General features: G+C 42.7%; 2 protein-coding genes across 6 annotated transcripts in view; one reads left to right on the forward strand and one right to left on the reverse strand.

The window, feature by feature from the left end:
• Positions 1 to 1085: 1085 nt before the first annotated feature.
• On the reverse strand, positions 1086 to 9185 carry rubcnl (rubicon like autophagy enhancer). Its single transcript, XM_035173749.2, has 17 exons — positions 9095 to 9185; positions 8183 to 8296; positions 7471 to 7816; positions 6860 to 7092; positions 6339 to 6415; positions 5718 to 5964; positions 5430 to 5463; positions 5253 to 5358; positions 4552 to 4688; positions 4409 to 4473; positions 4278 to 4317; positions 4085 to 4162; positions 3865 to 3985; positions 3393 to 3454; positions 2772 to 2928; positions 2178 to 2268; positions 1086 to 1729 (listed from the first exon to the last, which is right to left on the reverse strand). The coding sequence occupies exons 2-17, from the start codon at positions 8283 to 8285 to the stop codon at positions 1623 to 1625; spliced, it is 2004 nt and encodes a 667-aa protein (XP_035029640.1). The 5' UTR covers positions 8286 to 8296; positions 9095 to 9185; the 3' UTR covers positions 1086 to 1622.
• A 1332-nt stretch (positions 9186 to 10517) lies between these two features.
• The window catches only part of lrch1 (leucine-rich repeats and calponin homology (CH) domain containing 1), a 40363-nt gene continuing 36002 nt past the window's right edge, over positions 10518 to 14878 (forward strand). For all 5 annotated transcript variants that reach the window (XM_035173867.2, XM_035173871.2, XM_035173870.2 and 2 more), the window contains exon 1: positions 10518 to 10861. In XM_035173867.2, the coding sequence (XP_035029758.1) occupies positions 10660 to 10861 (202 nt within the window). In that variant the 5' untranslated portion in view covers positions 10518 to 10659. The remainder of the gene's footprint in view (positions 10862 to 14878) is intronic.

Consider the following 14878-nt stretch of genomic DNA (forward strand, 5'->3'; position numbering starts at 1 on the left):
TTAATCAGTTAATCAGTTAATCAGTTAAACAGTTAATCAGTTAAACAGTTAATCAGTTGATCAGTTAATCAGTTGTCAGTTAATCAGTTAATCAGTTAAACAGTTGATCAGTTGATCATTTAATCAGTTAATCAGTTAAACAGTTAATCAGTTAATCAGTTAATCAGTTGATCAGTTAATCAGTTAATCAGTTAATCAGTTAAACAGTTAATCAGTTAAACAGTTAATCAGTTAATCAGTTGATCAGTTGATCAGTTAAACAGTTAATCAGTTAAACAGTTAATCAGTTAATCAGTTAAACAGTTGATCAGTTGATCATTTAATCAGTTAATCAGTTAATCAGTTGATCAGTTAATCAGTTAATCAGTTAATCAGTTAATCAGTTAAACAGTTGATCAATTGATCAGTTGATCAGTTGATCAGTTAAACAGTTGATCAGTTGATCAGTTTATCAGTTAAACAGTTAATCAGTTAAACAGTTGATCAGTTGATCAGTTGATCAGTTGATCAGTTGATCAGTTAAACAGTTAATCAGTTAAACAGTTAATCAGTTAAACAGTTAATCAGTTAATCAGTTAATCAGTTGATCAGTTGATTTATCAGTTAATCAGTTAATCTAAGTGAATGTTTCGACAGAATTTGGGGACAAACTGAAACTCTCCTAAAACAAATTACTTTTTCCTCATTCAATATTCTCAACTAACTAACTATGTATTTATATATTTATATATATATACAACTTATTTATAACTTTGGCTGCAATACTTCACAAACTTTCATTCTCATCTTGACAAAAATTACGTCAAATGAAAAAAGCCACAATGGTTCAGCAGCTGTTGCATCAGGTGTTGTTGTTGTTGCATTTTGTGTTTGTGTTGAACTGTTTTTCTTCACACCTCTGATTGTGACACCAGGTGTGAACAAACCTCCTGTGTCACAGTCATTAGGAGACACACTAATGGAGAGGAACATATGTGTGTGTGTGTGTGTGTGTGTGTATGTGTGTGTGTGTGTGTGTGTGTGTGTGTGTGTGTGTGTGCGTGTGTGTGTGTGTGAGACAAACACTGATCCACAGAGAGTCGAAGTTCAGTTCTGCACATTAACTTTCGTTAACTTTATTCACGCTGCTTCACATTTGAATCCAGATTTTCTTCTTCTACTGTTTAATTCTCTACTTCCTGTGATTGGTCCAACAGTCCAAACTATCCAACAAAGTGTTTTCACTCTGGAACAGAACCAGGTTCAGTTTGATCCAGACCCAGAACTCCTCTTGGTCTGAGGAACCTTTCACACCTGATGTTTAGGACTGAACTGAAGAGTCTGAAGCTCTGAACCAAACCAGGTGTGAACGAGTCCTGAGTCCGATTCACAGAAGAACATTTTACTGGAGGAAATGAATCACTCTCATATTTTACTTCCACAGGAAAAGACATATGTGAGTCTGGATCAGCTGATCAGAGTAAAGAGCAGTCATGTGAATACTTGGAGGGTTTGAGTGTAAATTTATTATTATTAATAAAGATTATTATTCACATGTCATCTCCAGCTCAACAGTGTTTTTACATGAAACTGTGGTGAAGTGAGTCAGATGAAGAAGCGTCGTGGCACCGAGCTGCAGCCGTTCAGCTCTCACACCTCATGGATCCATCTTCCTTCCGTGACTGGATCCGAGAGCATTTTGGACATTTCTTCTCCACAAAACAGTGTTTGTGAAAACAGGTCCTGCAAACTGAGAGGACAGAGACGCAGTCAATCAGGGGTTTGTCCCTTTATTTCCTCCAGTTGACTGATACGAGGACGACTTCACACCTCCACTAAGGCCCAGCACTCAAATATCAATCTGCACCAAATCACACACACTCATAAATATCGGATATGTAAATATGTCTGATTGTTTCATCAGCATTCATAAAATTATTCTCTAAGAAATCTGTGAAATGTTGAAAAACAAAGAGATAAAAAAAACACTTGATCCAGATTCGCCTCAAAAATGTAACGAGTTCTGTTCTGACCCATAAAACATCCAGATTACTTTCATCTGTTCAGCAGGAACTAGCAAACAAAGAAATGGACCGGGGTGAAAACATAACCTCCTTGGTGGAGGGAACTACTTGAAAGTTCAGTTTGTGCTGTTTTATCACAGGACTTGTTCCCTGCAGGATGAAACCTGCTCGTACCTGGACAGCGGCTGCAGGCGTCGCTCTGAAAGGGAAAGAGGACGTTTCCTTCTCTGCAGAATTCACAGATGAAACCTCGAGCCAGACAAAGCTGCGACAGACAGAACATGTGTTACAATAGAAGAGAGAAAGTCTAAAACATAAAACACTAAGTTCAGTGCTCAGGTCATGTGACGACGCTCTGTGGCTTCAGGCCAAACATCTGTGGTGTTTATCATTAACCCATGTGGGCGTGGTCTCACTGACTCCTGATTGGTTCAAACAGAAATGTACAATCTGAGAGTGCGGCGTCTTATTACGACACATTTTGGATTGTGTTTGCGTCACCAGCTTGTTCCACTCTCACAACTTTTGCTACTTTGAGCAGCTGCACTTTCTGCAGCTCGGCCGCCACATAGCTAGCTGATTAGCTTTGTCACTGCTGCACAATGCATCCTGGGATACGTTGGCCTGAGACCAATCCACCATTGGTTGCTCGTTATCGGCCAAGTCACGCTGCTGTGACGCAGTCGGTCTTCAGATAGGACCCCCGCAGGATGAGGACGCTGAACTGGGTCACATGTCCACATTATATTTGTTTTATTTGAGACTGACCTCGCAGTCTTCAACGTGACTGATGGCGGCGTGCACCACGGCTTTGACCTGCGCCACAAGCTGACCCTTCCTCAGCCTCAGGAGGTCGTCCATGGAGAGGAGGGGCGGCTGCTGGAGGACGAGGTGAGAGGGAAGCTGATCGATCTCAGTCATCACCCTGAGACACAAACACAGGTCACAAGTGATGAGGTCCATGTTCGTACCTGAGATCAGCAGGAACCTCAGGGGACCGGGTCACAGGTCAGAGTTCAGGTGGGACAGGATCAGCGGAGGAATCGGCCACATGTCCTGGGCCACATCAGAAGTTCACTACGTAAACTGAACTATCAAAAGAACTAAGATTCTGAAATTAAAGACGACTTTATCCACAACATCTGAAATTTAAAAAAAGTCGAGATAAGTAGAAAAGTAAGTACGTAACTGGATGAAGAATTTAACTCGTCCAAAACACAAATTGTTGTTCTTGGCTCCGGGAACACAAATAGTCGAACACTGCCATCTACTGGAAACCTGTATTCTTACAATCAGCCCCTGAAGTCCGAACCTCGTCATGTTGTGAATAAGAGAAGGATTTTACTGTGTGACTGATGGTTCCTGTTCAGACTGATAAGTTCTTTCTACCTTTCTGACAATCGGCAGGTTTTCAGCAGCCTCCTGACGCCCAACAGCTGATCCAGCAGCTCCTGGAGAAAGAAGACGGGAAGGAATGACAGAGGAAGGGAAGGAAAGAAGAAACAAGGAAAGGACAGAAGGAATTGAGATCAGAATTACAATCTTACAAAAAAATGTATTTAAAATTCAGCATTCTGGACTTTTGGGTTAAACAATATTTGATGATGTCACTTTGGACTCTTGAATGTTATTTTTCAGAATTTTATTTTATGAAGATAAAGTCAATAGTAGTTTTATTACAGGAGAAAACATCAAAAATAACAACAAAGATTAAGGATGAGGACAATTTTTAAAGTGCATTTTTATATAAAAGTGTTGAATATGTGGCGCAATGAAAAGAAATTCAAGATTCTTTGTTTGATATAAAAGTAGAACTTATTATTATTATAGTTCTTCTTCTTCTCATTGTTGGTGGGCTCACCCTGAACCGGTGCAGCTCCCTCACTCGGCTGCAGAGCTTCTTACAAACACAGCTCAGGTCAAACAGAGGCAGAAACCAAAATGAGTCCAGCAGCTGTCTGGAGAAATCACTCACCGGGAATCTGTCATGAAAACCTCAGATGAAGGTAAATATAGTTTTTTCTTTCACTCGTGAGAACAATTTAAAAAAGACTATTTTTTATTGGTGTGTTTTTTATGACCTGTTAAAATCCCAGCAGGACAGAACTCGAGCAGGAATCACAGCCTCCGAGCCGCCGTGACAACAGTCACAGAAATACCTGTCGGATTTATAATGAGTTAATGTTTGTATTCATTCAATATGAAGCTTGATGTCCAGAAGACAAGAAAACACTTCTCCTGTAAAACACTGACAAGAACAGACGATGTACGAACCTGCCCAGGTATTCACAGTACTTCAGTTTCTTCATGTATCCTGGTGACAGAGATACTCATGAATATTATCCTTACTGTCACTCTGAAGGAACATAACCATATAATGGACCAACTGGACCTTGTTTACTCACTGGGCTCCACCTCCGTCCCACATCCTGCACACAGGAAGTGTTGAGAGGCCACGACGTCACTGCGTCTGTCGGAGGAAACAACGTTACAGCAGCTTTCCTCTCTTTCCCCTTGTTTCTGTGTCTTGAGTCAGATGTGGTGAAACCTGAGCGTCGGCTGAACGGTGAAGATGATCTGGAGACGAGGAGGAGCCCAGCTCAGGGATCCTCTCATCCTGGTCCTCAGTCTGATCTCCTCTGTCAGGCTGCCGCCGCTCGCTGCCACGCTTCCTGTGCCCGGTAACTTCAGACAGTGGAAACAAGGGGGGGGTCAAGGAAGGTCAACGCAATGTCAACCATCATGTTCTGAAGCCTCAGTTTCTACGGCGCCATCTTGTTTTTTAAAACCAGAGGTAACCATTTTTTGAGCGGGAGGGGTGGAGCCTGGCTGAGAGCTCGAGGGCACGCCCACCTACACCTGCCACCTGCACTCTTTGGACGGTACAAACTGTCAATCACTCTGTGGTATCCCCCCCCCCCAACACATCCGGTGCTTTATGGTCTGTTTGACTCTAAATGATCATAATTCACTAAATGAACATCAGCTGTTTGAAGAAGACTTGAAACTAGAGACTGAGACAGAAACTCCTGAATGTTTACTGACGTTATAAAGTGAGAAGTAGAATCACTTTCTATAGACTTCTAGAGAAACTACCAGAGGAGTCGCCCCCTGCTGGTCACTACACAGAAGACAGGTTTCAGACACTAACACATTAGCTCCACTTTACGGACCTGGAGTCTGAATAGTTTTATATCCAGTCTGTGGTGTTTAGTCTCTCAATGAGTTGTGGGTGTATCATGAAATCACCTCCTGAAGTGAGCTGCGGAGGCTTTGCCGTCCCCCCCGAGGCTCATGGGACGGAAGCCAGCTCCTCCTGAAGTCCAGCACCAGCCGCTGGGCCAGCCACTCCGCACTGCATCATGGGACATCGCAGGTCAGAACCAATGTAAAGACGTGGAGCCGGTTAAAGTTTGTTCTTCTTACCTTCGGAGGGTCAGTGTCACGTCTCCTCCACCGTCTGAAAGTAAAACACAACATGATTCTCATGCTTGTTGGTTTGTCACAAAAACTCCTCAACAGATTTCCAGCTGAAGACGGGAACATCGACAAGTCAATGGGCCTTTTCAACGTCAGACATTCCGAGGACTGGTATCTGTGAGTGAGTGTGATTGACTGTGCGATGCTGTCGGGTGGAGGTTTGTGGTTTATGTCTAATGTTTCTATGTGAAACACGTTTGTATGAAGATTCAGAATCTGGTCCCACGGGTTCACCTTCAGATTCAGCGTCAGTGGAGACGACACAGGTCGGTTGATGCTCGTCTTCTTTTGTGCGTCTGTTTGACTGTCTCTGTCTGTTGTCGTTTTCTTGTGTGCGTCTGTGTGTGTTTGTCTGTCTCTGTCTGTTGTCGTGCTGTGTGTGTGTGTCTGTTGTGGAAGTGCGTCGCTCGTCCCTAAGCGTCCACTTCACAGCTTCCAGAGCCTCCAGCACCAGGTCCACCACCACGAAGTGAGCGTTCTCCTGTCGTTAACACAGGAAGTGTGACATCATCATTAGTTCATCGGATCAGAACCGACAACATTCAACAGAACATCAGTGAGATGAGAACGACCAGAAATGACAGAAGCCATCTTTAAAAACATTTATTTATGTGTCCCATCTGCTAACATGGAGGAGGAGGAGGGGTTTGTGACCTGTACAGCAGCCAGACACCAGGGGGCGATTTGGCTTCACTTTAGGGATGTCGTCATGTCGTCCATCTTTATTTACAGTCTGATTCTCAACTTGTAAAATAGTTTTTTAGTCTAAAAACTATTTTAAATTCACATGTCTACGTGTAAAATACAGAGTTACAAAAAATTTGCAGTAATTTTAACTAAAAGTTTTAAACTCACCTTTTCCAGCTCACAGCTCATTTTAAAGAAGTCTGCAGAGAATTCAGGGAAACTACTTCTGTGTTTGGAAGAGAGACCTGACCACACACACACACACACACACACACACACACACACACACACACACACACACACACACACACACACACACACACACACACACACACACACGGTTGGTTCTGACTTATTTTCACTTCTGAAACTTTCAGTTCATTGTGGTGATTTTTCACTTCAGTATTTTCGTGTTCCAGATGTTTCTTCCTGTAACGTTTCACTCTTCGTCACCATCAAACAGTTTCTCACCGTTATGAAGCAACAAAATGACAAAGGACATTCACTCCATGTGATTGTCTCCAAGACAACAACACTTCTGCCCAGATGTTTATCAGGTCGTTCATGTTCCTGAGAGGCTGAACCACAGTGTCTCTGCACCGTGAACAGAACTAAATCCTATAAACCTCTTTATCTGAGGAACAATAAGTTTTAAGATTTGTTGTTTGGACAGAGCAGCTGTTCTCTACCTGCTGTGGGAGGGGCTTCACAGCTGGTTGGGCGCCGCCCTCTGTGCTCCCCAGCCAATCCCTGTTGTCCGCTGGAGGGGAGGTGGAAGAGCAAGGTCAGAAAATGGTTCAGATTAGATGAGACGCGGTGCTGCTTGTTGTCCTGGAGCGAAGACGAGCGAGGACAGTCCTCCTCCGTCCTGACAAGTGTGGGACGTCCACGCTGATCCAGGCACAGAGAACCAGGAGACGAGCTGTCAAACAATAGTTTACATTATGTATAAATGTCAACGTGAGTATTATCAACTGAATCTGTAGTTTCTTTATATAAAGATGGACGACACCATATCCATGTCCCATCTGCTAACATGGAGGAGGCGGGTCTTATGAGCGACACCGCAGTCAGCCACCAGGGGGCGATTCAGAGGTTTTCTTCACTTTTGTCTTTTTTTACTCCCGACATCAACTTCAAAAACACATTTGAGCTCCAAGTTACTTCAGTTACTAATGAAGTTACTTCAGTTACTCATGAAGTTACTTTAGTATCTTTTGAAGTAACTTTATGACTCGTGTCTTCATGACTTCGATGGCGTTCAGTTGAACCTGGACAGAGTTTCACAGTGTGTAGTTACCGGGATGCGGAGGCTTCTCCTCCGTGCCAGGAGACGGGCCTGTGGCGTCTGGAGATGACGGGACTGCTCCTCAGGAGGAGGAAGCGCTCGACCTCTGGAGGAGACAAGTCGTCCCTGAGTCTGACGCTCTCCTCTCTGCCTTCCTCACCATCACCATCATCATCCTCACCCTTGTCCCTGTTGTGTGGAGCAGAGCTGGAGTGTGAGGTCGACTGGGGGGGGCGGGAATTCAGATGTTTCCTCTTAGTGAAACCTGTCTGTGGAGGCTGATGGGAAAACGTGGTCGTTTCTCCTCCAGCAGTTTCTGGTGGCAGCAGAAGAAGAAGTGGAATCGATCCTGAAGCAGCTGATGGACGAGGAGACAGAGATGTGGATTTTATTAAAGGAGACACATGATGTTTCTATTTGTTTCCTGTCTTGTTATAAAGTCTCTTTTCTGAAAAGTTAAAAAGCCCAAACTCTGAGGCTCCTGATCCACATCATTGTGATGTCATGTTAAATTTGCATAGGACACGTCTGACATGGAGCCAGTGAATAAAACCAGGTGAAGTGAGATTACCTGTATCTATTGTTAACCTGCTGCTGTGGAACCAGCATGTGGATCAATGAAGGATTCTCTATCATCAATAGTATGAGTGTTCATATAGTGAAATAAATATAAGGTTATATATATGATATGTACACACAGTTGATGGAATAGAAGCTGCTGTACCTGTGTGTGGAGCCTGCAGGGGGATCGAACCTGTGGCTGCTGGGACAGATGTTGTCGACTCTGTGAACGACTCCTCACACCAGCCGACAGATGTGGAGGTCATGGCCCCGACGTCTGCAGAGGAGGAGACAGAACGTTGTGAACTGGAGCAGCTGAGACACAACATCTGTAACAAACACCGACGGTTCCTACAGGAAGTCCCTCAGGGTTCAGACTGGGTTTCTGAGCAGGATGTTTCATCACTGACGTTTCTTCACATGAAGCAACTTCAACAAACAAGAACATCACACGACATACAGAATAAATGATGTAGAATAGATATGCATTTATTTTTATATTTTACAATTTAAGTTTTACATATTTGACTGTATTTGTGTTTTCTATTTAATTATAGTTGTTTATGGTAATGTTGATGGAAAAACTGTAAATTATCAAACGTCCACATTTCTTTGTCATTAGGCTTTGATGACAACAAAACAATGTCTAATATATGTGTGTGTGTGTGTGTGTGTGTAAAAACATATTGGACGATGTATTGTGAAGAGCATTGACCTACGATACTAACTTTAATCTCTTTAGTTTCACTTTTTATTCCTGTTTATAATCTGCAGGTTTTTTTAATGGATCATTCAAAGTCTGATTTCTTAAACATTTTAATCATAAAAGACCTGATTTATGAAGTAATACAGAGAGAACTTTTTTAACTTTAATATGGCAAGAAAAGTAAACACTGGTCTCAACCAATGTTCAGATTTGGTTCTGAATAAATCCTCATGTTAGATTTAAACGGACAATTTCAGAAAACTTGAAAAACAAAACAAACAATCATCATTGTATGAGCGGAGGAAGTTTCATTGAGAAATCTCATCAGAACAATCCAGACGATAAATCAAAATAAATCTGAAGACTCACCGTTTTATTACGACTGAACAGACGCAGAGACGAAGAAACCTGTGTACATACACACACACACACACACACACACACACACACACACACACACACACACACACACACACACACACACACACACACACACAGGAAGAACACTTCCTGTATTTAACAGTTTCTCCTCAGAACAGCTGCTTACAGTAATAAACCTCGGCCACGTCTTTATTTAGGAGCTAACGCTAATCACAGTTTAAATCAACTCATGCTTTTATTTTTCTGTTCATATTCTTTCATTAAATGAAAAAACTGATTTGTGTCTGAAAATATTCTGAAGCAACATAAGTTAATATTTGTAATTTCCTCTTGTCACAGAGGAAGCAGCTGCAGTCACATGTCATGTTGAACTGTAAAAAACGTCCTGCTTTATACATTACACTTCATATACTAAACTGTATATACACTATGGACACTATATATATACACACACACACACACACACACACACACACACACACTCTCTCTCTCTCTCTCTCTCTCTCTCTCTCTCTCTCTCTCTCTCTCTCTCTCTCTCCACACACACACACACACACACACACACACACCTCTCTCTCTCTCTCTCTCTCTCTCTCTCTCTCTCTCTCTCTCTCTCACACACACACACACACACACACACACACACACACACACACACACACTCTCTCTCTCTCTCTCTCTCTCGCTCTCTCTCACTCTCACACACACACACACACACACACACACACACACACACACACACACACACACACAGGGGCTTTTGCCTGCACCTTCTCTTCCTGTTTGGGTTTGGAAATATCCTTTATAACCTTTATTGAACAACAAGCTGAGAACAGTGATAAAATAAAACACGTGAAACAAAGTAAAGCAGATAAAAATGTTTTTTTAACTTAAGGTTTATGTTTAACTAATCTGACTAATAATTAATCATAATTATCATGAATAATTATGATTAATAATAATGATTCTACAGCAGCTGACCCTGTAGAACCTGCAGTGACTGACTCTGTCCAGCAGGTGGCGCTGTCTGGCAGACTTCCTGTGCTGCTGTCTCACAGACACGCTTCTACTGCGCAGCCGCAGTGAGGGAGCAGGACAGACCGGAAACACAGCTGGAGTGTCTTCAAAATAAAACCTGTAAGGTGGGGGAACAGGCCAACCAGTTTAACTTGATCTAAATAATAATTCATACTTTAAATACATGTTGTACTCTTTCCTCTTTATTACTAGTAACTATGATTCATTATTAAAGATAAAAGTCTTCTTTAGCATCATGACCATCATCCAATCCATTTATAACTTTTATCATTATTACATCATTCTATCTATTATTGTCATTGGTCTGCTTTATTTTGAAGTTGGGGGCCGGATGTGGTGCCGCTTGCCGCACCGCGCAGACAGGGGGCTGGACGCGGTGGCGGCAGACAGAGGAAGCAGCAGACCGCTCGGCTCGGCTCGGCTCGGCTCGGTGTGAAGCTCCGCGCTGTGAACGTTAGCTCCGGTGCTCTCACGGAATTAACCCCCACACGGACCCGGCGGAGAGGGGGAGCATCATGGCGACGTTGGGACCGGACTCCGCGGCTCGTCCTCCGCTCGGTTCTCCTCCGTCGACCCAGAATCTGCCTCCGAACCGCGGCTTGGAACGAGCCCTGGAGGAGGCGGCGGCCAGCGGCGTCCTCAACATCTGCTCCCGGAAACTGAAGGAGTTCCCCCGGACTGCGACTCAGCACGACCTGAGCGACACGGTGGAGGCAGGTAGGAGGTCGCACCTTTATATTATATACACATTTATATTACACTATATTATATATATATATATATATATATATACACATATATACGTACATATATATATACACAATGCGACTCAGCACGACCTGAGCGACACGATGGAGGTAGGTAGGTCACACGTTTATATTATATACACACATACATATATATACACGATGGAGGCACGTAGGAGGTCACACTTATATATTATAAATATATATATAAATATATATGTGTGTATATATACATATATATATATATATATATATATATATATATATATATATATATATATATACACACAAAGATGTGTCTCCATGACTCCAGATGACATCACATCATCATGACATTGATTTCCTCTTAATCCAACCATAACTTGTTACTACTGTTCTAACCGATAACTTAAACCTAACCTTAACCTAAGCTTAACTTAAGCCTGACCATTACAGGGATTCACAGAAAAATGAAAACTCATTATCTCCTCACCACTATGATGGAGGGGGTGAACTCTGTAGCAGCCGAGTCCGATACAATTGAGATATTGAGAATTCAGACGTAATAAAACAACAGAAAAAACACAACATGCCTCCATTCTGCTCCTGTGATTGAAACAACCTCATTTACATCTCGTTTTAAGCTTAAATGTCTTGACTCGTCGGACGTGCTGCCGTCTGCTAGCTTACCCACCTCTGGTGGACGTTTAGGCCTAAAACACAGGTCGTTCCCAGGCGAATATGAATGTGGATGGATTCTGATGAAACACTGTTCACCCCTGAGACTCCAGAAGGGTTTCTAACCCTAACCCTAACCCTTACCATTCCCTAAACTTAACCAAACCATACTCTTAACTTAACTTGAACCTAAACCTAACCTTAACCTAACCTTAACTTAACATAGACCTTCACCTAAACCTAACCTAAAGGTAACCTAAAGTTAACCTAACCATAAAACAGGCCTGATTGTTGAATTTAATGATGTACATTATGGGGACTGGATTTTTGTCCACACAAAGAAAACAAGTCCCCATAATGTGACTGTGTCTACACACACACGCACACACACATACACACACACACACACACACACACACACACACACACACACACACACACACACACACACACACACACCAACACACCAGTGCTAACTACTCTCTTCAGTAGCAGTTGTACTTTAACTACTGTCACTTGCATTAACTTTAGAAATCTTCAGCATTTTCTGAGCCGTGTGTGTGTGTGTGTGTGTGTGTGAAACTCTGAAGTGTTTTATTTTGAAATCCTGGATCACAGTGGGGGGGGGGACCTGCAGTGGAATTCCCCACCACTTCCTTAAACCTGTAAACTGAGTGCCAGGGTGTGTTGGTTTATTTACATGAGTAAAGTTACCTCAGCCTCAGGTGAACATCTGTGAACATCTGTGTGTCTATATCACACGTGTCTGACATGACTGACACCAGTGAAGCAAGGGTTTCTGGGTAATGAACTGTGTGTGTGTGTGTGTGTGTGTGTGTGTGTGTGTGTGTGTGTGTGTGTGTGTGTGTGTGTGTGTGTGTGTGTGTGTGTGTGTGTGTGTGTGTGTGTGTGTGTGTGTGTGTGTGTGTGTGTGTGTGTGTGTGTGTGTGTGTGTGTTGTTGGAGGATCAGACCCTTTTCTCTGTGTTCAGTCAGTATGATGAGCTGCTTGAATGTCAACTGACTCACTGGTGAACGACGACACTCTGTCAGCAGCATCAGTTTAAACTCAACTCACCAATAACAGATCATTTTATAAAGCTTTTACAGACCAAGACCTCTGGGTCTCTAGTCCTTTAGTCCGAAAGTTACTGAGTCATCTACTTCATTTCTTCTTCTTTTGGTGTCAGTGATTAAAGGACAAGGTTTATTTATCAGGTCGTTGCCATGCTGGTCTGATGGTAGTAAATAGCAACTCAGTGAAACTAAAATGAGAACAGAGTGAGACACACACACACACACACACACACACACACACTGGTTGAGCCTAGTTTCATATCAGCAGACACACAAGTCTCAACTTGCAGTGAAACAAACTGCAGCAGTGTTTTCCCACCAACACTTTCATGTAACTCAGCTGAACGAGGCTGGAACACGAAGACGCGTCGCCCGACCACAGAGAAGGAGGTGGGGGGATAATGAGGCTGCATCTCACATAGTTTAGTGAAGATTGAACGAATGAGAGTTTGAGAGAGGGGTCATGACCTTTCACCGAACAGATGACCAGTGTTCCTGGACGTGAATATTAGGCTACATCTACAGCACAAGGTTTTCCAAACTGAAAGTTTGAATGATTGCAGTTTGCTCAAATACCATCTGGCCTCCTCCATGTAAACAGTTGTATCGTTGTAAAATACGTAATGGAACTGAACAGCTGTTCGCAAAGACAACAGGCTCAGTAACACTTGTGATTGATTCTCCATGTTGTTCTACTCTGGTAGCTCAGGCTGGTTGTTTTATTCTGGAAGGTTGTCATGTGACAGGGGCCTGACGAATCAGAGAAGGCTACATCCTGACAGAAAAGACCCAATCAGCAAGAGGTTGTGAGCGTCCTCATTTCTAAACATCTCCGTTTCTGCTCGTCCAGATTTCAATGCAGCTCCAGAGTTTTCACGCTAAACGGATCCAGCAGCGTTTCCAAACTGTTTTAGTTTCTCTGAAGCTGTGAAGTGTGGACGCCTCACGGGTCTGGAGCAGAGATGATGAGTTTTCAAATGAAAACAAAGTCGTGTGGATGTTGCCTTTGTCAATCAATTCTTTTTTCTTGTCCTAGTTTTTATGACCAAAACTTTATTTAAATCTCGGACAGTTTACCACCGACCTCTGAACATTTTATGGTCTTTGCAAACCTAGTCTGTGTTTTCATCCAATGAAAATAGTCACGCACAGAAACCTTGCACAGAGTCTGAACCACTTTATTATTCATTAGAAAAACTGGCAGTAGGAGATAAAGCGTAGTGGAGCAGTGACGGAGGTTTTGTTGTTTTCTCACTTTTTGAAAAAGAACATTGGGTCCATCTGATCCCGAGGAGACGTCAGGCACAAGGAGAATTCATCCTGTGGCCAAGGAGCAGAGACATGATCACGATCAACCTTTAAACCTTCAGTGTTATTGACTAGACTTGAAGTGATTAGATCTCTTTGAAACCTGGAGAAATGTGGGCGTCCTGTGGCTTCGTCAGTTTAGTTCTCTGCTGTTTTACTTTCTTTTCTTCTACTGTTACTGCTCCAGATACCACTGCTGCCTGGAGTCATCCTGACCCCCTTCTATTCTGTTCTGTGCTGTTCTATTCTCCAGATGAGTGAATACTGAGTTAATACCGTGAATCTGTGGGTTTTATACTATGTGTGTCCATTAGCCGAGTAGCAGCCAGCTCCCACCATGTTCCCAGACAGTATGCATTCTGCAGTGTTTGGCCGCTTTTCAGAGGACACACACACACACACACACACACACACACACACACACACACACACACACACACACACGGCCCAGCTTTATTCAGTGTGTGTGTGTACGTGCACAGAGAGAGAGATTACATAAGATTACTCGTTTGTGCCTCACATTAACAACCATCTGCAGGATTTTTATTTCACTCTGACTGACCTCCGTTCGCTTCAGTCACTCACATCCAGATAAAAATAGATCTGCAGTCAATTTTCAAACTAGAATGTGCTTCCATTTTCTCTCTGTTTCCTTCCACTGGTTCAGATCCTGATGTGGTTTCATGTTTTTTTAGACAACAATGAGGAGCTGGAGCTCAGAGAAATAACATGTTGGAGGATTTAAACACACACTCACACCCTCACTTGTTCATCGTTGGCTGTGGTTTGGAATCTGATGGGAAGTTAATTACAAGACAAATGAAAGAAGAAAATGGCTGCATTTATCCTTTAATGTCCCATTTTATAGAACATGAGATTTCCATGTCTTTTTATTAAAAAGCCACTTATTTATAGAATAGAATAGAACCTTTGTACAAATACAACAA

This window comes from Hippoglossus stenolepis, chromosome 13, assembly GCF_022539355.2.
Source record: "Hippoglossus stenolepis isolate QCI-W04-F060 chromosome 13, HSTE1.2, whole genome shotgun sequence".
Classification (NCBI taxonomy): Eukaryota; Metazoa; Chordata; class Actinopteri; order Pleuronectiformes; family Pleuronectidae; genus Hippoglossus; species Hippoglossus stenolepis.

Bases quoted from the DNA above. Each gene is read 5' to 3' on its own strand.
- rubcnl (XM_035173749.2), bottom strand. From the start codon at position 8,285: ATGACCTCCACATCTGTCGGCTGGTGTGAGGAGTCGTTCACAGAGTCG. The intron at 7,093-7,470 runs GTAACTACACAC...ATTGTTTGACAG, and splicing joins GGAGAAGCCTCCGCATCCCG to CTCGTCTCCTGGTTCTCTGT. The intron at 1,730-2,177 runs GTACGAGCAGGT...CTGTCCTCTCAG, and splicing joins CGCCTGCAGCCGCTGTCCAG to TTTGCAGGACCTGTTTTCAC.